The 24,570-nt window shown below is 39.1% G+C and overlaps 1 protein-coding gene across 2 annotated transcripts in view; it reads right to left on the bottom strand.

The window, feature by feature from the left end:
• Positions 1-257: 257 nt before the first annotated feature.
• The window catches only part of lsamp (limbic system associated membrane protein), a 398,452-nt gene continuing 374,139 nt past the window's right edge, over positions 258-24,570 (bottom strand). For both annotated transcript variants that reach the window (XM_067507389.1, XM_067507388.1), the window contains 4 exons: positions 14,376-14,507; positions 13,233-13,353; positions 6,144-6,292; positions 258-4,185 (listed from right to left, as the gene is read on the bottom strand). In XM_067507389.1, the coding sequence (XP_067363490.1) occupies positions 4,088-4,185; positions 6,144-6,292; positions 13,233-13,353; positions 14,376-14,507 (500 nt within the window). In that variant the 3' untranslated portion in view covers positions 258-4,087. The remainder of the gene's footprint in view (positions 4,186-6,143; positions 6,293-13,232; positions 13,354-14,375; positions 14,508-24,570) is intronic.

Below are 24,570 nucleotides of genomic sequence, written 5' to 3'. Positions count from 1 at the left end.
CACATACTATAACCAAGGCATAATTGGGTTTGTTGTGACACCTAGTGGAAAAACATTTTACTGCAGAGTTTCCATGGCAGTAAAATGTCTAGTGATGGGATATAAAAAGTCAGTGCCCTAATGTCATTTATGTGTGAACGCATGTGCCACCAGTCACACACTCAGTCCATTTCAAAACAGAAAACTGAAGGATTCCCTTGCTAACACGCTGAATTTCTCATGTGTTTTGTGTACAAAAATGTCTTCCACCAACAAAGTAACAATACATATATTATTTTATTTGCATGTTACATGGTGATAAACACAACAGTACCATTAAGATTCAGTGTGTTCCAAGCCATCTCTCGAAATAATAATAAAAAAACAAGGTTACTTGCCCCGACATCTCAAGTCACATTCAAATACAGAACATTAAATTCAAACAACTTTATTTTGTTATGAACATTTTCTCATATACCTTTATTACATATCATTTTTTATAAACTGACTGCAGTTGCCTTATGCCATAATAAAGTAAATTAAAATAGATAAAAAGGGACATTGCTGTGTCATAATCCATGATTTAATCTTAATTTCCCATGAAGTAGGAAGTACGAACATGATAGTTACATTTTCTTTTTAAAGTTTAAATGTAGAGTTGTAAAAACACGATCTTATGGATTTGTTGACTTTACAACATTCTACTGTAGAAATATCATACTGTATATACACACAGAGGATGAAACGAAAAGAACTCAAACTTAGAGGGTTACCACTGTAACCATAGTTTGACAGAAAGTAGAAAGTTAGCTGCTTGGCCAACTCATTATGTATCTCATGCCTCAGGTAAGTTAATAATAATAATAAACAGAATCAAATGGATACACATCCGCACATACATAAGCCAGTTTTGTACAGTGAAGCAATGGTGATGTTTTGAGGCAATGCTCAGTAGTAAACTAGAAAGCTGTATCTACAGTTTCGGTAGATATCCAGGTCTGTCTACAAGGGTTGGTGCTGTGTCCATAGGCTGGCTGTTGGTCTCTATGAGCAATGGAAGGACAGTATTTTTTTAAATCCCTTTCTTCCTTATGGTATCACAGAGCTCCATGGCTTTTATATCAGTGGTCTTAGTACATTAGTCAGTGATTATTGGCTGCTTTTAACCTGCATGGGCACAATGGGAAAAGAAAATCACCAGAATTGCGAAAGATTTAGACAATGAAAGTCAATGTACTATCCTTTAAAATGTATTTCCTCACACTATGTGTCTTGATGTGCCAAATTCCACCCATCATGGATCTCAACAGGTTAAAATCAATGCTGAGCACAATTTTGTAAATACGGACCCTGCTTTGGTATTCTGTCAGGGTCTCCACCCGGGAGAAAAAGAACCAAAAAAAAAACAAACATTCCAGTTTGTCTGAGAGTCTGCCCAAGGCCAGCATTGCTCTGCCCTGAGGTTTTATTTCAATGTGACACACACTGAGACAGACAGACTTCCTGCAATCGACAGGTAGCAAAGAGAGTGCTCTCATGCAAACTGATCATGAAGAACTATCCCACCACAGCTACCACATCATTCCCTTATTATTACAGTAAGATGATAGCTTCTGTTGATAAACTAATGTCGTCAAGTATGGGCAGGCCCAGGGCTAAAGAGCAGTAAGACTCTGCTAAAATATCAACGTAATAGAAAACATCAGGAGTCAAGTGGAGGAACCAGATGAGAGCAGATACATTAGAGTTAATCGTTGAGTTGAAATCATATTAAAAAGACAACAAAGCATAAAAAGAAGCAGCTTTGCTATCATATCCTAGACTGAGCAAAATGATTATAAGATATCATTTATGCTGTGACTGATAGAAACGATAGACATGTTGTTATGCTCTTTTAACTTTTTAAATGCTTCGGTTTTAATTGTGTCCTCTTTTGATCTCTTTACATCTATATTTCTACCATTTCACCCACATGGAAATTAGACTGGATCAGATGGCAACACAACATATTCACACTGCCACGGCCTCAGAAGCATTTACAATGTAAAGACTGGGAACAAGTAGCTTAATGTATGATGGCAAGGATGACATTAATTACATGTGTGTTTTACAGTACTGGCACTATCTTGCCTCGGCTGTTGGAACAACTGTGACTTGAACACACGTCCAGTTGTGGATCTGAGTTGACTCCATTCATCACTTTTATTGGGTCGAAGTAAATGGCAAAAAAGCCAGCTTAAAATGCACAGCTTGAACACTGAGCTGCTTCCTGAAAGAGCCGCGCTGTTTCAAAGATCCTCGTTTTGCAGGTTTTACAAAATACTGACACATTATGTTCAATAGGAAAAAAACGCTGCAATAATCAGAGATAAATTGGATAAATAAGAAATTTTGCTGTAGGAGATTAAGTATTTTGGAAGCGGGCCATCAACACAGTGGCCTAAATTCCCATTTAGAAGAATAAGCAAGCAGTATGTTTCCCTCTTACCGAATTTCAAAAAACAGAGGAGCGTTAAAAGACAATTATAATCCCATTGCCTATAACGTCATGTAAACCAGCACTTGTTTTCATGTCAAGCACAGGTACAATAAAAGACTGCACAAACTATCTTGTTGTTATGCTAAACCTTTTATAAACATAACTGTTTAATGGGCGCTCAGATGACAGAGCCGGGTTGCCGTTTCAAGACGTGTAAGGGTTATTCATCCTCAAATTGCTACCCTATTCAGAGACATGGACACATGAAATTTATATTGTCATGTAGCATAAGGACCTTGGATTCAAGTGCTAAAATGAATGAGGCAAAGACAGAAAAAAACTCAATGTCAATATATTATGAATGTTTGTGTATCATTTTCATATTAAACCATACTTCTTTAAAAGAGAAAAACTCATTCAGTCATTCATTGGTGTCGCACATTTTTACCCAAATTCCATCACTACTTAAGAATGATCCTGAAACTCATAAACTGTGTGCAAGCACTGTTTGTGGACCTAAACGTGATGCAGCCTGCGATGGAGCAGAGGCAAACCGCACAGTGTGTTTGGCTGCTCGTCAAACAAGCAACAAACAGTGCAACAATTTCCTCTGTTTCTTGTTGTTACAGTAGCAGAACAAGGTGTCTTATAGAGAAATACAAAATTTTATGTACACTTTGCATCATTAGTAACCTACTGTGTTTCATTTTCTTTTAAGTGAGAGTCCTGCTGCAAAAAGAGAAGGGGGATTAATTTGGAATAAAGGTGAGTAAGCCACTGAACGAGGATATCCATCAACAGATAAACCTAATTTCCTTTAGTTTGTACTACACATGGTGTAACTCAGTAGGATCAATTCGATTCTGTTCATTCTCTGATAGAAACAACCAAAGTCACTTCTGCATCTCAAAACAATGCCACTGACTGGAGAGATACTCGGCTAACATTGTATATCTGTGTTTCAGTCTAGTAGCATCAGATTACAGCACAGAGTTTAATATTAAGCTCTAATCTCATTACAGAGTCAGCTGCAGCCTTTTCCCTTTGATTTCAGAATTTGTTAGTTTCAAATCTATGTATATTTGGCGGATACTTTGCATGTTGTTCATTAACGCACTTTTTAAACACTCGGTTAATTCTACATGTTAATGTAATGCATCTATGGGACTGAAAAGGAATACATGATAAATGATTGTTGGTATCCCTGTGAGCAGGTTACCTCTGCTTTAAATTCCATGAGGAAAAAATATGACAAGTTCCAAACCCAATCAAGACCCCAAAGACAAAATATAGTAGAAACAAAACAAAAAAAAAAACAAAAAGGAAAAAAAGAAAGAAAGCACTGTTTGCTTGTTCTGTCCTTCACATCACTGTTTTTTTTTTTTGTTCTTGTTGTTGTTCTTATCTTACATTTTACTCATAAACCATCGCTTTTTTTGTAATATCTGAAAGCAGTGTTCGATAGCACATAAGGTTTTTGTATCATTATGCAAACAGTCTTGGCAGAGGACAGTGGGGGCGGTAAAGTTGGTAATAAGGTAGCAATAAGGATGTTGGTGAGTTGGAGAGAAAAGGAGCAGAAGGGAAGAAGGCCTGAAGGGGTAGAGGAGGAAGAGGAGGACAGTGGTATTAACACTTGAAGAAAAGGCAGGCGAAGGATGCCAACAGGAGCCACAGTGATTGAGATACACAGGCAGAGCCGTTGATATCTCGACCTGTCCCAGGTCCTGCACAGAGAAAAAGAGAAAGGAAAGAGAGACCAGTTTAATATTGTAGTAGTCAGAGTCAGAGCTCCCTAATTTGCAGATACACCACCTTAAGAACAAATATTACCACTGTAATCTATACTAATTACGGCTATGCAATTATATAGTTATTTACAATTGTACTTAACCTTAGTTAGTAACATTAAAAGTCATGTAAGTGAAGTATTGAGATGGATGTTTGTAACTGTAGGTCTTTAGTGACATCTGGTGGCTATGTTGTGCTATTGGCTCTCTGGCTATGATGAAAGCCCCAGAGTTCAGAGGAGGTATAATACAGAAAGGAACAAACCCATTTGACAACACATGTAGCATTAACACATAAATATTGACAAAGTGAGAAAACACAACCAAATAATGGAACATGCTGCAAAAACAGAAATTTGAATCAAATACAGGCAACAAAGCCAAATAGAGGATTACTGCACAGTGTACAGTTCTGCATGTCCCAAAGGACCTGATGGACACACCTAGGTAAAACAAATGAGCAACATGTAAACCACAACTCCTACATGTGTAAGAAAGTTGCAGAATATGATAACAATTAAAAAAGATGATGTCAGTGCAGCGTTATCATGTTTCTGCTGCCCCCAAGTGGCCAAAAAAAACGTGTTTAATTTAATCATTTTCACAGCTTTTAAATACTGGCAGAAACAGAACTGTACAGTCCCCTTTCCATCTGAATTCAGCTGATGTATGGTCATTGTTCTTTATGGTCTATGATGCTGCTGTTTGTGTGCCAGATTGAGATGGAGTGAAAATCACGTCCATCTGGCTCAAACGAGGACTTCATCGTTTGGGTTTTGGAGTGCACCCATAAAAAACACCTGCTGTGAAATCGGGCCAAAAGTGTGACATGCTTCAAAGCTTAATCCTACAGACCAATTCAAGTTGCATGGTGTAGTTTAGTTAAAGAGCTGTCTTGGCTTTGTCTAAGATGTGTTTAAAAATGTATGCTTAAAATACTAAATATTGAATGTGTTTGATGTGGAAGATGTCAGTCACAGTGCCAAAATCATGAGGAATTAGCGTCAAACTGTGCTTAAACTTAAGCACATTTCAGCTCAACAATCTATAAGCACATTTACCCTAATGACCATTGAACTGATCTACTAATGGCAGAAAAAAAATTCAAATCCTAATCCAAAATTTCTTTCTAGCTTTTAAAAAATGTTTACCTTTGATTTGTATGAATGTGATGTTGATTTGACTCAATGCTTACTGTATGGTTTACACTATCACATATTGCTTGCAAGTCCTTACATGTTATAGAATTCACACTATACAAACAGACCCATCTGCGGTTATTTCTCTCCATTCTGGTATTATTTCAAAAAGCAAATTACACTCTGATTACAAAGATACAAGGCAAAGCTTCTAGTGTGAAGTTATAAAGTCGATGATTAACCTTTTAACACATCCTATTTTGGGTTGAGAACATATTCAGACAATTTGTTCCTCTGGGTTGATGTATAAACTCTGAATATTGCTTTCCTTCACCCATTCATCAGATGTCACCTTCCTGGTTTCCTGGTTTTCCACGGGGAGTTGGTAAAATTACTCTCATGCCGAGTTATGCACAGCTTTAGCCACATGACTAAAAATGAAATGAAATGAAATAAACAGCAGTGGGTCTCCACCCCCCCCCCGCTGATTTTCAATGATTCAATGGAAAATTAGGCTAATAGAATTAACACTTCAAAGTCACCCTGTCTCACCTTGAAACTCACAGTGATTTCAATGAGGGATTGTTCGTACGTGGTGATAGAGTTGCTGCTACAGTATATTGTGATATTTCATGACTTGAGCAGGCAGAATCATATGTACCTGTAGGGCTGTTTATTGTGTACCCTTTTGCATTCAAACTGGGATCTGAGGCAAGTGGGAGGAACAGAGGACATTGGGAGGACAGAAGTACTCACTATAGAGGAAAAGGCTGGCATTCTGGACGCCCAATCGGTTCGAGGCCACGCAGGTGTAGTTCCCATAATCCTCTTCAGTGACATTGGCAATCATGAGAATAGTGGTAGTGCCAAGGATTTGGATACTGATGCTCTGGGTATTGGACAGCCTGGGGAAGAGACATACAGAGTGATGGAATTTGAAGCAATTTAAAAAGAAGATTAGATTAATAAAGATTGGAAGACTTTAATCCAGAAGGAAGGTAGTGACATTTTAGATTAAAAAAGAATTGTATGTTTCTGTGCAGGTAAAAGACACAGAACACTTATCAGCCTAATTAGCTCACAAATTATTCTGAATTTTGGCCAAAAGAGAATACACACTTTAGTTTTTTTCATGGAAAATTAGTCATAACCAACTTCAGGCTTAAAAATAGACTTGATTATCAGCTTTACAGAAACATGACACTTTTCACAATGTGGCTGAAAGGATTCAGCTGTTTTCTGACTGTGGTGTGACATCCCAGAGGCACCGTGCGCTGCATCTAAAACCTGCAGTCATAAGAGACTTTTGTGAATCTCCTAACATCATTCTAAAATTAAAGTTTGTCCACACCTTGGATTTCTGGAAAACTGTTTTGGTATAAATTAAATTTCATAACACATTCGATGTAAAAGTTTCTAGAACTTCTTGCGTCTCACCCAAATCAGTGGACAGACGTGTTAGTATTACTACATGTGAAATGATCTTTAGAAAGCACATAGCATTCATTATATTCCATCACGAGATACACTTTTATGCTGGTAATCACTATGGGTTCGCAGAGGTCAGTTTAATGTCAGTGCACTTTCTGAGTGTGGGCGTTAAGATTGTTAAGATGGAAGATAAGTCTTTCTCATTTTCCAAAAATCTTTATTATTACCCGTGCAACACAATGCTGCACTTACCAGAAAGGAATCTTTGACCTTTGCATTCTGGCGAGAAAAGAAAACAGCAGTGTTCAGGAAGGCACTGTCACTGTCCATGCTGTACATTTCTATTTTCATTTAGGTTTGAAAAATGTACGATGAAAGTATAGCAAAACACGAAATGGACATTGCCCAGAAAATCTCTATATTGATATTTACTTTACAGCATGCTTAATATTCTCTTATTTAATTTGACAGATTACGTTGTTGTCTCTGCTTCCGCCAAACAAACAGGATCATTGTTATCCTGTTGCGAGATTAGTATTCAGCTAAATTCTTATTTTGCACCTCTGGGAGTCTTAATGACCACCTGACAATCAATTATGTCAACCTTGAACCCTGTTCACAGCTAATTAATCAATACAATTTGCTGACTTGAACTGCATACCGCACTTATGAACTGTACCTTACATCATCACAGCCAAATAAAACTCTTTTAATACTGTAACACAGCGCACATAATGGATTCTCCTTGTTCCACGCTGATTGAGCACTTTCATATCATGAATGAGGTGAAGTGCATTTAAGGCGCCTCAACTTAATCCTGCTTAAGTCTGGATAATGTGGTAATCGGACTTTAAGCAGGGGAGCGAGAAGTTTATGCTGACACATACTTGGCTGATAGAAGTATTAACATAAAAAGGAAAAGGCACATCATGGCACAGCATAATTTGGCTCACTGGGGAACTTGATAAAGTGCTGAGGTCCTTCCCATAGGGACACCTTGGGAACAGCGGCAGTATGAATGCACGTTAGTGTCTGAAAGCAAGAAAGTGAGAGCGACCTAAGGGAAAGCAAGTGCACCAGCAGCGTCCGCACTCCGTCTAAAAGCAACCCCCACCTCAACGATAAGGCCAACAGCAGATATATTCTCCAGTGTGTCCTTCATGAGAAGTGACTGCACTATTAAAAAGGCCTGCCTGTCCACAGACTATGCTGAGAGACCCAGATAATAAACAGCACTACAGAGAGCTGAAAGCAAACAGCTATTTTTACTATAGATTACATCGCATGATTGTAATGCAGCAGCAGGGGAATAAAGTGACCTAAACAGGTCAAAAGAGAGAGAACTCTCCTTTGTTTTCACAGTGAAGGTTTGAGGTCAGCTGTTTTTTGTGTGCGTGTTTGTATTTTTGCAAACAGGCTTTTAGTTCAAATGCCCGGCAAAGAAAAAATCAACAAAAAAACCCCCAAAAAAACAAGAAAGTAAAAAATGGGAAACTGAATCTTTGGCCCCAGAGTTGTTTCCCATTAGAATTTATAAAGCTCAACATTTCTGTTGCCCATTTTAACTTTTAACATGTTGGCACACACACAACTTTCTTTGCTTTAAATTTCAAGTTCATCATCAAATATGCCTGTGTCCCTGCCAGATTCTTCATCTGGGATAATAGACTCGAATACATTATCAGCGAGGCTGGCAAAAAATGTGCACGTGTACCTTTTGGGAGGGATGGCTTCTCACCATTACCACTGTATCATAGCGCTTCCTCACCGGCAGAGGGCAGCAGTGCTCTGCTGGCTATTAGTGAAGGTGTCTTGATGCACAGTGTCACTCTGCTACATTAAACCTTAGACTGAAATGACTTGACCCGTCTATTTGGCAGAGGGCATGCAGTGTGTGCGAAGGCCTGCGGGTGCAGGGCGGCAGAGATGAAAGACCAGAGCAAATCATCAGATGGACAGATTTGATTCTGTAGCGTGTGGGAGCATCTAAAGTAGGTTATCACTGCCACAGAAAGTGACAGGCCTGTTATGATTCAAGGCCGATGATAAATGAAATCAAGTGGAGAGTCCTGCTGAGACTTGTAACCCAGAGATGATTGAAAATGGTCCGGTGGCTATGACAGCCATGTATCAGCTGCTGAAACAACAAACATATCTGCCTGTCACGTCAGCTGATGGCTCAGTTCGGATTATTATGTTACAAACATGGATGGATGATTTACTGCACAAGTCACGGGAGGGACATCTTACTTTAAAAGATGGTTTTGTTGACAGACAATAGTTGATTATACAGATACAGATCTGCAGATGGATGGAGTTGGTAAAAACGACTGCATGAAGTTGACCAATATTTTCTCTTCTAGTGCACAGTCGGATCTGTAGCTTCTCTGTTAGGGCTAACGCTGCACAATGATCGGATTTACAGTTTGACCCATCATCCACTGTAAGTCATAAAAGCAGGGATGGTTTTGACAGCCAGGTACAACCGTTATCAGTTATGAACTACTGGCCAGCTACTTTAAGACCATCATGGATCAGTCTCTGCTGAAGCTAATTGGGTCTCAAAGCACCACAGAGACTCTCATATCGCGGTGAAGTCAGAGATGCTGTGAAGTTATACTGCATTTCAGTTATGTCTCAGAGCAGGAGTTACCTTTGATCAGCTGAGTGGGCTGGCGTTTTCATGTGGATATTAAGACTGACAGAAGATGGATAAGGTTAGGTGAGTTAAGCCTCTCCACGCAGAGTGAGAAAGAGAAAAGGGAGCTCTGCAGCACAGTATGTGTGCACCAGCTTGTGCCAAGCAGTTTGGAGTGTTTACTCCTTTAGTTTAGCTTGTTTGGGCAGGTGTGAGTAATGCTTGGCACTAGATAACTGGACCAAAAGTGTGTGTGTCTCAGTCATCTTGCAAGATCAGAGTGGAGCGGTTTGTTTGAGGCGACATAACTCGCAGGGAGAAAAAGTTGTAAAAATGTGTATTGTCTCGCTATCCATAAACAAATTAACATACTGGGAGTCAGTTTTAACAATAACTATCCTCCTCACATCAACAAAATGTCTTAAAAATATTATAGGGGATTATGGAGAACAATATCAAAGGCATCTTTGTAAAAATAATCCTGCATCTCTGTGGTATCAGCAAATGAAACTGTTTGTTTTTTAAAAGACGGTGTAAACAAGGGATTTAATAAGGTTTAATACATTTAGGGACCAATGCTAATCAGAAAACTTTAGAATTTATGTTTAAGGCTAAAATAATGAGGTGACAATGCAATGTTCTCTGTTTCCTTACTGAGTGTGTTTGAATTGGTATGAACACCAGAACAGGGGAATTGTCAGCTTTCAGTGCAAGTGTCATCAGTAAGGGTGAACCACACGTTTGGAAAGTTTCTGTATTGGCATAAAGGACATTTGTTTGACTCGCCTTATTTTAAATGTATTTAGACTCCATATTATGGCTGAAAAACTATATCTGTAGATATAGAATTTATATTGATTTTATTTAACACTATTGAAGAGATAAACTATGTGGCTTTGGTCATGACAGTGTGTTCAAGCTTTGTATATGGGGCCCACATCAGACAATGGTATTTACAATAAAACACTCATGGTGGACCCAGGGGGCCGCTGACCTCTTGAGCCCCTTGGGTGGTGTCCGGTAGGCCTGTTGGTAATCCATCCATCATTGTGGTGCTCTCCTAGTGTGACAAAGCTGACCTAGAACTTGATGTGGAGAAGTTTCCATCCGGCCATTGTTACCCGACAGAAATTGTCCAGTCATCAACCCCAAAGCTCTATTTCACTTTTAATATGCTTTATGTTTTATTGTTTAGGGAGGAATTAACATATGGAAATTGAAGCTGAACTTACAATGGCCCTCTCAGGCACTAGTAAGTGGAGCTCCACTGACAGTGGTTATTCAGCACAGACAGTACACTTTGAAGTGGCCTGGGACGTGCAGTTCTAACTTCACTTTTACCGCAATATCATCCACAGTATGTAGCCATCAAGTGCATATTTAACACCTGTTTTTCTAGGATTGTCATTTTAGAATGAGTCAGGTTGGAGCCAATGAAATCTAACCACCGTAGTTAAACAAACAAACACACAAATAGAGTATCCTCTGTCTGGCTGGAATCATTTTTGTCTCAAAATGTTAATTTTGTAAGTCTAGCATCATTATTGTAAACTACATTTTATGCAAGAATCAAATGATGAAGAGCAACGGTGTTAAACAAGATCTCTTTTGTTAAATGTGTGTGATTTAGATGCAGATATCAGACTTTACATAACCCGAGTGCTGATGAGGTTAGGCTGATAAAAAGTAAACAATCACAGGAGCAAGACCCCAACTTAACAATCAGGTAAATGTTCAAGCTCTGATTCATTGGGAAGGGGGTCTATAAAATTAACTAGCCAAGCGTGGATAAATGGTATCATTATGGTGCATTGACATCATCATCCAAGGAGAAAGTGCAATAACACATTTGAGTGGAACAGAGGAGGAGGCCATGAGTGGGCACATAGCCAAAATCCTCCAGGGGAAAAAAAAAACAACTGAGATAGATGGAGGCTGGAAACAACAGATAATGCAAAATATTTCAATGACCATAAATCTTTCTATTCAAGCACTGGCATGATAGGCCTATTACTTTAGAGACCATATCAGTGATAACACTTGAGACATTCCTCCAATATTTTTCTCCCAGTTTTCAGTGAACTTTTACTGTTGTGGTCTTGATGCATGTGAAATTGCAGGTCATTACTGAGCTCTATATGCAAAGTTCTTGTCGTTAACGTATTTCTACTCAAGCCCCTTCAATGTGTACCTGACTTAGATGGTAAGTTTGCTGTAAAGAAGGGAATCTCCCGGGTTATTAAATGACAAGTATTGAAATGAACGGACTGGAATGTCATTACACTTACATCCCCTTCAAGTGTTTTCCAGCTACATGCATGACACTTAAAGTGATAGCTTTCCAATGAACATCTGGGTCTGGCCACACAATTTGCAATTTCACAGGAGACAGTACAGTGCAGGAAGCTGGATTTCCATTTCAGTGGAATTACTTGCGGTATGAGAAATGGGTTACTGAGATTTTCAGCGACTACAGTTTATAAATTGCATGCAGGAGAATGCCTGATCTGATTCCTTTTTCTCTTCTCAAAATAATATCACAGAATTCACAGCTGTCTTACACAGTAATGTTCAGTGAACAATGGAATAAGAGCCTAGTGAGTGATTAAGTGGGTGATTAGTCATTATCAAACTACACAGATGATGTCATGAAATTATCATTGGAATATGACAATGGGACCACTGTGAGGGCACATTTGACAAAGGGATCAAAGAGATCCATTATAACCACTGGGTAGAATGATACAGAGAATGTCTGGCAGTGAGAATAAAGTGATGGAGCTGCTATGAGAAGAGGCAGAATCATATCAGCAGAAAACATGTAGAAAGCGCCTGACCTGGGCCACTTCAAAAAGGACCCTTCATTAAAAAAACAACAGGTAGAAGGTTAGTGTAGTCCTGCTGTTTGAAGACAGCTCGGAGATTAATGCTCGTGTTCACTACAGACTTGCCTCAAGGGAACATTATTCATTATGATTTTATTAGCAATCAATGCTATTCAATAAGTGTGCCTTAACTTTGCTCATAACAAAAAGTCACTTTACAGCCAAAGTACATTTAATGTTTGTGCAAAACTCATTATTTTGCATCTTAATTTTATTTGTAATAGTGGCAACATAAATCAGGTTTGTGCCTTCCCTCAAGGCAAATCAGGTCAAGTGACAGGAAGGTTGGTTCTGAAATACTTCATTAACAAATAATCAGTCATCACAAATCAGAATGAGCCTACATATGCCTCAACAAAATAAAAATTAAAATAAGGTCAAGTACAAAAAGATTGCAGTTTTGAGTGTAAGACACACACTGTAAAGCTTTTCAAAGTGCTGTGAAGGTGTTTTCAAAAGACTTTGTCGTTTCCAGTAATTTGTAAGGCAGAGCAGGGATTCCATCCTGGAAGCATTAGGACATCATTACAGTAATAAAGACGCTACAGAGCAAGGGGATACCAGGCTTGGTGGATCAGTCTTACAGTTGATGGTTGGCTGTGATAAAAGAGGCTAATGGTGTGGGTGCTCCATTTAATGGCTTGTTTGCCTGGTTGTAAACAACTCAAGTATTTTAGCTCATTCTCTCGGGCCAAAGTAAAACACATATGCAGACTGAGCGTGACACATCACTTCAAGTCTGTTTGTTTTAGCTATATTTGTGTTCCTAGGTAATTAATTCTGTAACTGTCGTAGTTGAGGCTGAACTAAAGAAAAATGGCCTGTGATTATCATTTTAGGATGAGGTGTGAGCAGCTCAGTATGAACTTTAGGATTTGGTAAAAGTTTTACCTTTTTTCGTCTCTGTACCATTCAAACTCTGGTGTGGGCACAGCCGTGGCATCACAATGCAGCATCCCCATGCGGCCCACTGGGGTCTCTGAGCTCTGGGCTTTCTTTATTGTTGGAGGGTCTGCAGAGTAACAAAGTGTTGACATGAGTCACAACATAAAACCAATAATAAAACCAACTCTCATCTACAGTTTAATCAAATGTCGTGCTGCTAATGAGATCAACGAACTAAAACATCTCATGTAGCACTTGTTTTCTTACTGTTGTACTCTTAAATCTTTTATTGCCTTGAATGTAAGTTGCTCTCATTGTGTCAAGTATGTCGGAATAGAATCATTGATATGTCTGATAAAGATGTAAACCCTTTTAATTCAACGACTAATGCTTCATATTGACTCTTACTGATAAAAGGCAAAAAATAAATAAAACCAACTCACAAATATCTCAGAGGAGCTGAGGAAATTGAGAGTTTCTCCTATGTACATTTAAAGTGTGCCATTTCATTCCACTTATGAGAGAAGAAAGGTTATTCAGGCTTGACTTATTCAATGGTAAAAGTTTTGACATTAATCATATGCTGTGCACATAACAATTGCTGCAAATATCACGATGGCCAGTAATATAAGAACTAAAAGCTAAGCATAGTTATAACATAGAAATATTTACACTTAAACTCAGGCACTCACATTTGGCTAAAGTACGGTTCAGGCAAACAGCCATATGTGATTTGTTCAGATCAAAGAGAATTCTATAACTCCTCAGGGGGAAGTGGGTTTGTGATGTCTCATGGGCTGATCATCATTCCTTCACAGCCAACATATGTATTACACTCATCACATCTAATGTGGACTGCTGACAAGATTTAATTAGGTGATCTTATTTTGAAATGCTAAGTGTCTCTTAAATGATGATGTGGTACGTGAAAATTAGTATGGAAATGACAGTCGCAATCAAAGTTATAGAGTTTTTCTTTTTCTACCTGGATTTGTCTCGCTAAAAGTGAAGGGTGCTTTTTTCTTGTCTCTAAACTCCACTCTTGACTTTTATTTGCATTCATCTGTTGGGTATATCATCTCGGTCTGACATGAAACGTGATTATTAAACCGATCAGTTTGTGCTCAGCGTGTAACTGTTGGTACTTACAGTTGACAACCACATTGACATATTTGACGTCTGGTGTGGCGACGTCATTGCTGGCCTTGCATTCGTAACGACCCGCTTGGTTTCGCATGATGCCTATAATGTCCAGGTACTCTTCTCCTTCCAACGGCTCCGCTTCAGGGATGTGAAGGGGTCATTGAAGGTTGCAAAAGGTAGAGGAAGACAGAACAAGATAAAAGAAAAAATGTTATTTGAGTTTCTACCTTCCTCAGTGACTCTACACCTGCATGATCTAGTGTCCTTCAGTTCCAGCGAAAGAGAAACAGACTAAAAGATTGATTATTATAAAGTGTTAAAACAATGTTCCAGCTGCGTGTTGTGGGTAGGAGATTCTCAGTTTATACAGTAAAACATTGCATGGAGCCCTGTGTACAGTACTAGTCCCATATATGCAGATGTAATTGACATGTATTTACATGTTTTTTCTCTTACACGCTGGTGCATGGTGTTCGATTTTAACTCATTAAGCTGTTGAAATAAATGATAAATAGGAATTTTCAAATGCTGGCATGATACAGACATAAATTTGGCCTCCCATGAGACTGCTGCCATTATTTTGCCACCCACGCCCGCTTGGCTTGACTGCCATTGGATGGGAGAACAATAAGATACAATAATGGAAAGCAACAAAATGCCTATTCGGATTTAGATTTCAGACTCACACAAAGATTGAAGAACCATACATACTGTATGAAAAAAAAAGGTGCAATATGTCTTGTTGTACAGTACCAGATGAATCTTTACAGGAGTCAGTGTGCTCGAAATAAAGTAGTCCATATAACGTGTCATTCAATGCAAACGACCAAGCTCGCAGGCAGGTTGAAAAAAGCAGCTGTCGCATAGAGGAGGCAGCCACGATAATTGTTCAAATGAGGATAACAGCACACACTTTCAGTTTGTCTCACCTTGACAGGTTTCATGGTGTTGTACTGAATTGTAAACACAACATGTCACCAAAGTTCCTCTATGAAAAATAGAAAACTTGAGAGAAGTCGAAAACCTGCCTGTGTCTTTACAGTGTCTCCATGAACTTGGTGGGATTGTTTGGCCCCTTGTTGGATTAGTGAGTTCTGAAAGTTGCTTGACAAACACAGCTTCTCCATGTACTGAAATGGTGTGGAGGACAGACAGGAGTGTCAAATAACTTCGCTATTCCTCAACAGTGGTAAATCAAATCCAGTCCGGTCAAGCTTAAAATAAAACACTTTAACTGAAAGTGCAATTATATTCATATTTCTTCTTCATTAGCTTCACCATAGACTCCATATAAATTCTAGAATAGAGTGTAAAACCATCACCCTTACATAAAAAGACCTTAATATTCGAGCTCCATTGTTCAGAAGCTCCCATGACTCAGGATTCCTCCCATGACTCCTCTCTACTTTCAAGACAAGGCTTAAAATGTTCCTCTTCGATAAAGCTTATAGTTAAAGATGGCTCATAGATTCTGACCAAGCTCTTAGTTGTGCTGCTATAGACTTATGCTCTTATGTTGCTCTTCTTCTCTCTTCACTCACCCCACCGGTCGAAAAAGATGGGTCTGGTTCTGTCTGAGGTTTCTTCTGTTAAAGGTAGTTTTTCTTCTCCACTGTCGCCCAGTGGTTGTTCAAGGGGGATTTGTTGAGTTTTCTTTAGAAATCTGTAAAGTCTTCTCTTATTAAATAAAGTAAAGAGATTTTGTTTGAATTGGCATTATATATATAACGCTGAATTGAATTGTATTTAATAAAGGACAACTTGTTAACCTAACTTTTAGCAGTTGTTTGAAAGGCTCATTTAACAGAGAAATGGTATCTATAAATGTCAGACAAAACATCTCAGCAGCGTGCAGGAAAACCGAAGGGCGTCGGATGGATATCTGAGTATTTGTTTAATGAGCAATGCAACTAATTAGCCATTTAAAAACACAGTGTCTCTGCGTCTCATTAGGGAAGATCTGTTATGCCTCACCAAAGATCTATGGGTGGGTCAAGAGGAGAGCACGGCAAATTCTTTGATGTTGGGCCATGTTTATTGCACTTCACCTTTGATGACACCTGTAAAACGTGTTGCTGTGAAGACACTGAAATGGCATGTGTTTATATTTGTCATATTTTAATTTGTTTGTTTATACAATGATGTGTCATTATGATAATTTCGACAAAGGTGCGATAATTAATTCTGCCTGTGATAATGCAATGTGTTTGCACATTATACAACAATAACCAGTGTGTTTATTTGACATGAACATTCATTCTACTGTACATACATTTCAACATAATGGAAAATGAAATGAAATGGAAATTGCCATAGCTTAATAAGGAATCATGCGCTTGCAGCCAGTGTGCCAGCAGTGCAGATCTCATGGTATTTCTCAAAAAGATACAATTATCTGACTGAATGAGGGAGGAAGTCTCAGAGGACCGAGCAAATGCAATAACTACAATAACATATACGTCCCTTAATCCAAGAAAATAGGGAATGATGGAATCTTGGTGGTGGAAGTAAATTGCAGGAAGGAGATTTCTGGGGTGAGGGGCAAATGCATTGTCTGTAACGGCAGTAAATGCCAGTTTTCTCAGTTATGGGCAGGTTCGTGCTCATGTTCCGAGTGAGGGGCTGCAGGCTCTGTGAGACCTATGTGATGTGCCCTGAGAAATGAACCGGCAACTTCAGGTCCCCTGATATGGGAGGTTAGTTGAAAAAACAGCTGTTCTGCCTTGGTGAACACACATAAATGTTGTGTCATTTTATGCTATTAGGCTCACAAAAAAAAAAAAAAGAAAGAAAGAAAAGAAAAAACACCAAGTGACAAAAACCAGAACAAAACTTCTGTCTAGCTTTTAAACATGACGGATGCTCATGCCAAAGATCTACAAAACTGGATGTGGTCTAATTTCTTTGAAGCAGGAAGATAGAAAAACAATACAAAACAAGCACACAAAAAATAGACTTGAAGTCAAAAGAGTGATCGAGTGCATGATTGATATGGAGGTCAGCTGATAACAGTTTTATTTCAAGTTGACTGAAAGATCAGTGGGATCATGATCAAAGTCTAAACCATATCATTTTCAGCTCCCTCTGGACTTTACATGATTGGGTAGGTATGATTGAAAATCTGTTGCCATGGAAATTCTATTGAAGCTCAAGCTCTTCTTCAGCCCTCTGGTTTGGTGCTGGATGGAGAGAGAGAGAAAACCAGGTGACTGCAAAGATCAAAGAATAGAGATAAGAGAGAGGAGGATACAAGAAAATTTAAATGTGAGATGAGAGGAAGTGCCTTGATTAGTTATTTAAGCACAGCAATTAACCGCCAGTAATCTCACCTTGTGTGTATAGAGTGCATCTCAATCATGAGGAATGAATGGAACGTGACTTATTGTCTAAAGAAACAATTAATCACAATACAGCATTTCACTCGTCTATGTCCTGAGCCTCTTAAGAATACAGCTTACTGCACATAAACTGTGTGCTTCACGTGTTATCAATTTAATGAAGCGTAATAAAGATAGATTGGTTAATCTTGTCTAGAGGGAATTAATAAGAGTGTGTGCAACAGAGTGTGCATGGACCTGTACACACTCATACCTATGACTATGTGTAGAGCCATAATGTCTCTATGGTGAGCTTGAAGTGTGCATCAACTGGGGTGAAGACTCATTTCCTTGAAGGTTTTCAGGAAACAATAAGTACAGTGACTGACCAGAATTATGTACAAGACACATGAATACAGGAATCACACTGTATTATATCTTTACAGTTTTATGCTAATCTGGATACAGGAGGCCAAGTGGCTGACAGAGAAGAAAAGAGTACATTATGAAAGGACAGTAAATGTCCTTAGACACACACACACACACACAAACACATATTTATATATATATATACACACACACACACACACACAAACACACACACACACACATATATATTATATATATATATATACACACACAGATATATATGTACATATATTCCAGCTATGAAACAGAAAGTGTGATCACACGCACAGACCAATGCAAGTTGCCAATATTCCTATTAAATAAAGTCATACAAGGAGCAGAAAAGATGCTATGTCAGCATGACAACATGCTTGCAATTACAACACTATCACATTAAAACACGCTGGACTGCTCCTCCCAAGGAAATAACCTTGGGATTCTACCCTGATGAAGGCCTGGTGGCTTATCAAATCTTTATTTGATAAATAAAGATTAAAAAAAAACTGGAGAAGAATAGTGCAAAGTGTTTCATGTTGATACACTCGTCTGCAACCCACAGTAGGTGTCTATGTGTTCTCAGAAGAAAGAAAGCAAACTACAATTGCAACGCTAACATGGCGACTGTCAAAAGGTATGATGTTTACCATGTTTACCATCTTAATTTGGTGTCTTAACATGCTTACATTTTAAGATTAGCATGAGCTAAAGAGTGCAGCCGCGGCTTATTAGACTGCCGTTCATTTTGACGGTATGTGATCATTAACATATCATCACAAATTTTGATGATGGTGCTCCTCCATCTTCCCATGGATGTGGATTTGCTGAGAGATTTCAGGGATCCTAGGAGTCAAGCTGCTAACATGCCACTGATAATGAGTTGATATTTAACTGACCCTACACATCACACTTTTGCACTGTAGCTACTAATTTTTAAAAATGATTTAATAGCCTTTGATTGGGGAGCAGCTGTCACAACTGAATCGCCACTTATCTACCTGCATGAAAACAGAACCATCTTTTGCAGAGTTTAAAATTACCATGGACAGAACTTAAGAATTCTTTTACTTTATTATGTTGTTTTGCCCTCTCAGAGAAACAGAATCAGAAATGAACATCTACCATCTTAATGTTAACTTTCAGTAGCAACAGTTTCTTAAGACAGTACTAATTATGTGCATTCAGCTACAGCTTTTTGGCATTTTATTTAGTATTTTCCCACTTTAATAAGTACAGCAGAAAATAAAACCGTTACAGATTTTTGACTGAAGCATTTTGTTACCACCATCAACTTCTCTTTTTAGTCAGTCACATACATACACACATGCACGCAGGTCAGAGTTTGAATACCTGCCAAGCACCGCTGTGTTTGTTGCATGTCTTTTGATTGTTACATTTGTTTTTCCCTCCAACTTTTCTCTTGGAACACTTGGGATGAGGGGCACACAAGAGTCAGTTGCCTTTAGCTACACTAACTATAGAATTCACAATGAAAAAAACAGAGAACAGCATTCCCTCGGAGTAGAATCTATTTTCTGCTCCAAGGGAATAGCATTACCTGGAATAGAAACATCTGAACACATGAGATGTGTTGGACCACTGCATTGAGGTGTTGCAGCAGATAAAGCATCTCCCTCAGAAGTAAACTTTATTTGTAATGCTTTCTTAATGTTCTACTTGGTGTTTGAACACTTATAAGAAGCCTTTATTCTGTAAAGATAATGGTAACGTAGGTGGCAAAATGTGTTAAAGTTTTGTACATGTAATAATTTTTCAAGAGGTATCCCATTTAAGGGGCTGCATATCTAATTTTAGAGTAAAGCTATCTCATGATTAGTGGAGAGAGAAATGTATACCAGCTTGCTGGAACCTAAATTAAATTAGCTTTGTTGAGCTATTTGGAAACCATGTCTTTTAGAAAGAACTGTTTTAGGAGCTTTGGAAAAGTTCTATCTAAGATGTGGGAGTTTGAAATATTGTGGGTATAAACCCTTGGAGTCAAGGATACATAAAAAATCACTTTACTTCAAAAAGGATACTGTAAACGGAAACCATGTAATGATCGAGAATTACAGGAAACATCTGTGAATAATTAAGTTATACATTAAGAGCTGCATTAGAGCTGAGAAATGAAGCACTTCAGCCTGTCTCCCTAGACATTATCATATGTGTCTGAAATTTGTTGTAAAACTAGATGAAAACTCAAAACTTTGAGACTGTCCAAAGTGCAATACACTACTGTAGCCGAGTACTGACAGAATTTTAAATGTATTCTTTAAACCAGCCTTCCACCCCATCTTAAACGCCAGCACAAATTGTTTTCCTGGCATTCACTAATTTGCCGCGGAGCCTGACTCTAACCATTCAGAAAGACAATGCATATAATTGCTGTCTTTTTCCACACATTATCCTGTTGAAAGAGCTGCGGCCTTTGGGAAATGCAACAGCGGGCTTTTTGGAACCATTTGGGAAGAGTTGAGGGGCCCGGGAGAAGTACACTTCTACAAATGCCGGATGCTGATTTGCATTGCTCTGGACAGTTTCAAGTTTGTGTGAAAAAAGTTTTCCGTGTCAATTAAAGTGCTCTGTAGGAGTGAGGGACAGCAGTGGGATGGGAGCATCAGCCTACTTACTGCAGGGCAATACAGTACATGGCCCACACCTCCCAAAGCACCAGAGGGGACTAGAGACGGGAGAAAAATGGAGAGACAGAAGAGGCGGAGGGGTGAGGGATGTGATTCACAAACCAGGAACTTCAGCTGGCAACTGGATGGGGCTCATTTGCATATCCTCATGCATCATTCATCAGCATCGTTTTACCACTGTGCGAAACATTACATTTATTTTGCAAATGCTAATTTATGTTAAGCAGCTGATTTGAGAAACTTCAGAGTCGAGTTGCATAAAAGATACTGCGACATTTTTTTTCTTTTGTCTGCCCGAGTGCGACAGTATGTGTGCTGGTGTCTGTATACGTGCACATGTCATCTCTACCCTCTGGACCTTCAACTCAGTGTGTGTGTTTTCTGTTTGGACAGTTTGTCACAGTGTCATTTATTACAGTCACATCGCTGCTATCTTCCTGTCATGGCTTGAAGATATGGATCAGCACATAATTACAGATTAACTATCTTCATCAACACATTCCTCATGGTGGAGACAATGACTTTTGGTGACTTCACCTCACTTGACTTTACTGACACTGTATTGTCCAAAGCAAATGTCCATTTCAAATACATAAAGGGCACAATCTACTGTCTGCACGAGACTTTAATGTGTCAGGCATTGCTTTGGTGGTTTAGCAAACAATATGGCTTGAATCCTTTGAAATAAAACATTCCTGTTTGTAATGTTCTGTTTTATTTTCTGAATACGAATGTTCGCATGGCAGCAATATCTCTGACAGAATCACACATGAACAATATCTTTTTAGCAGTCTGAGGACAAAAGGAGAACTTTCACTTCTATTCACAAGCCATTTGCTGCCTCTGCTGCTGGCGGTGCAGAAATAACACAGGTGTTGGAGCCAAAAACAAGACGGCTGTTTATTTGCCGCTTCTTGAGCCGAAGAAATGATATGCACAGCGGAGCGGTGCAGCCGTCTGTGTTTCTGAACGCTGTCATTCCTCTCTCTATCTCATTTTTACACTCTCTCCTTCATCTTTGCTCACATACCTTTTGTTATTTTTATTTTTTTAAGGCTGCTTTAGTGTGGGTCCTCTCCATGTGACCACATATTGTATCGCATTGTGTACCGTGTGGTTACCGTGTGGTTACTTGTCCTCGTTCGGTTTGATATTTTAATAGCAGATTGATTGTTGATAAAATGATTGAATTCCATGAAGGGGAGGGGGATGTCTACTTTTTCTTTTACTCAACTGATAAACAGTTTTAGCCTATTGTTGTGGGAAGACTTCTCCTTACTATCTGGATTCTATGGACTTTGTGTTAGGCAAAGGACAGCGAGGTCAAGCACAGAGTATCACCATTCTATCAGTGTTTTATTCTGCCCTGTCTTCGTTCCCACTCTCTGTCACCCATGTGAGCAAGACATGAACGCACACAAAAGCATCATTCACCCACCCACGGTGAGAGTGAGATAAACTCATTACTACATTGCTGTATCTCTCTATGAGAGGCTTAAGATTCGGTTTCAAGGATAAATGTTGTCAGACGGTGTGCATGAAGACACCACAAGGATGGGCGTATTGTGTGTGTGTGTGTGTGTGTGCGTGTGTGTGTTATTAAAGAGATGTGTTGCGAAAGCTCTACCCATCACATGTGAAGCCATCACTCTAAGCTCCACGTCCATCAGTTCTGTTTAGTTACTGAACATAACACCTACATAACTTTAAATAATTTCCTGCACAGTAACTAACATATTGCTTCATGTAAAACATGTAGAAATATGATATTTTTATAGAACTTTATCACTTTCTGTCCCCATTTTACAACAGAGAATTACGACTGCTCTCAGGATTAGGTATATATTAATTCTAATATAATACCCCACTGCCCTCTTTGGTGGCCTAAAGCCGATTTTAAGGTGTTATGATCAGAATAGAGAAAAAGCTTATGACCTGTGGGTCGAGGTTCAATCCCTGGACAGGAAGGGGTAAATCTGGGTGGACAAGTGATAAATTAGCACTAGTCCCTTAGTCACCAACATCACTATGGTGCCCTTGACCTAAGCCCCTAACCCCAAGTGCTGCAGTGGAGTTGATCAGTGGCAGCAGGTCAGACTGTGGGTGTTCCTGAGATTACCTGAGAACTGGCCTTGCAGCAAAACTGGCCTCAATAATGTCACGAGAATAAATGAAGTCGTTTCAATTAAAATACCATAACAAGAACAAATTCTACTAAATTATTTTAAAAAGGACAGGAAAAAAACATTCTGTTTATTACAAGGTAATAAATTGTTGATTAAAAGTTTATGACTTTGTGAAAGTTTGTAAATAAAACAATCAAAGGATTCTACTGTGCAATTCTAGACCTGGATTGACATTTCTAAGCTTATGTCTATGCAATAGTCCAACACATTTAGCAAATATTCATGTAAATTGAATTTATCCTATAACAAATCTCTACTGAGGCGTTTTTTTCTCATAAAATGTCGAATGAATTAGGCTGCCTAACAATACAACTTCCGTCAGGGACCTACAAAATTTTATCAGTAGATGGATTACTCTCCAGACTTGTTATTAAGACCAGCTCATGTGAATGTTGCAGTGGACCCCCACTCTGCACAAACCATCACAACGCACCATATATACAGTGAAGAAGGTTGTTTATGTTAAAATGGCAGGAGTAGGGTGTTTCACATTGTCCTTTTAATCCTTACTGACATACAACATGATGGGATTGATGAACACCACTCTTTTAAGATTCATTACCTCATTTGTGGAAGGTGGCAATGTCTAACATGTCCCTCCCACAGTTGAAGTGTTTTGTTACGTTTCTCCGCTTATTTATTTTTCTTTATTTTGTCAGTTTGTATCTTGCTTAAGGGCATGTAAGGAAAGGGTAAAAATAGGAAATCAACTACACGTCTTTATTCATTCTTCTGCTACTTCTAAACTTATTCAGAAATTCAAACTAGAAACCTCCAAATTGCTAGTTCACTTCTCCTTCAGGCTACTGCCTCCCTCAGGGGGTGTGTGACTCGGGGGCTCTTGAAAAAGTGCTTATGGACTGGAAAAAAGTGCTGAGATTCTGTACAGTTGTTACTTTAAACAAGTAAGAGCTCCAGTATTCAGCTATCCCAGCGGTGACTATAGCTAATGAGGGTGGGCAGACACAGGGCAAGCTGTGCTCATGATGTTCTCAATACTATGTGACAGCAGACTGATTTCAGACCAGCTGCTGATGTTGCTGATTGTAAATAAACAAGTGAGCAGTGACAGTCAGCAGATCTAAGACCTGCTGAGAGATGGATGAACAGCTGTCTTCTCTTGCTTTGCATAGGGCTATGTTGATTGGCACATACACACACATGCACACATTTACACACACACAAGCGCGCGCACACACACAGCTGGAGACAGAAGCGGGAGTTTGACCTGGGTTGCTCTCTGACAAGGACCTGTCACCACCTTACACTTCACTCCCATAATCAGGAAGCTTGTCAGCTACTCTCTGTCACTGACAGCCTGGCACACAGTGATGTGGGTATATGTGTGAGTGTCCTGCCTAATATGCGCACACACTCCTACTACACAGGAGTTACACTACTGGGGCACCTATGGATCTCCTGTCTTGCCTTCTCCACTCCCATCTGAGAGGCAGAGGTGTGTGTTTGTGTGTATGTGTGTGTGCATGTGTGTACAAGTACATGTGTGTGTTGTGCTGTGTTATCTGGATCCATGTCTCTCCCCAGATAGTGAGATGAAGTGCACAGTGAAAATGAGGGAGAGGAAGCCAGAGTGACAGCTGAAGATGGATAGACAAAGAGTTGTGTCAGAGAGGAACAGGGAAAGAGC

Source organism: Channa argus, chromosome 6 (assembly GCF_033026475.1).
Source record: "Channa argus isolate prfri chromosome 6, Channa argus male v1.0, whole genome shotgun sequence".
In the NCBI taxonomy this organism is placed as follows: Eukaryota; Metazoa; Chordata; class Actinopteri; order Anabantiformes; family Channidae; genus Channa; species Channa argus.
This window is presented reverse-complemented; position numbering and strand designations above follow the sequence as displayed.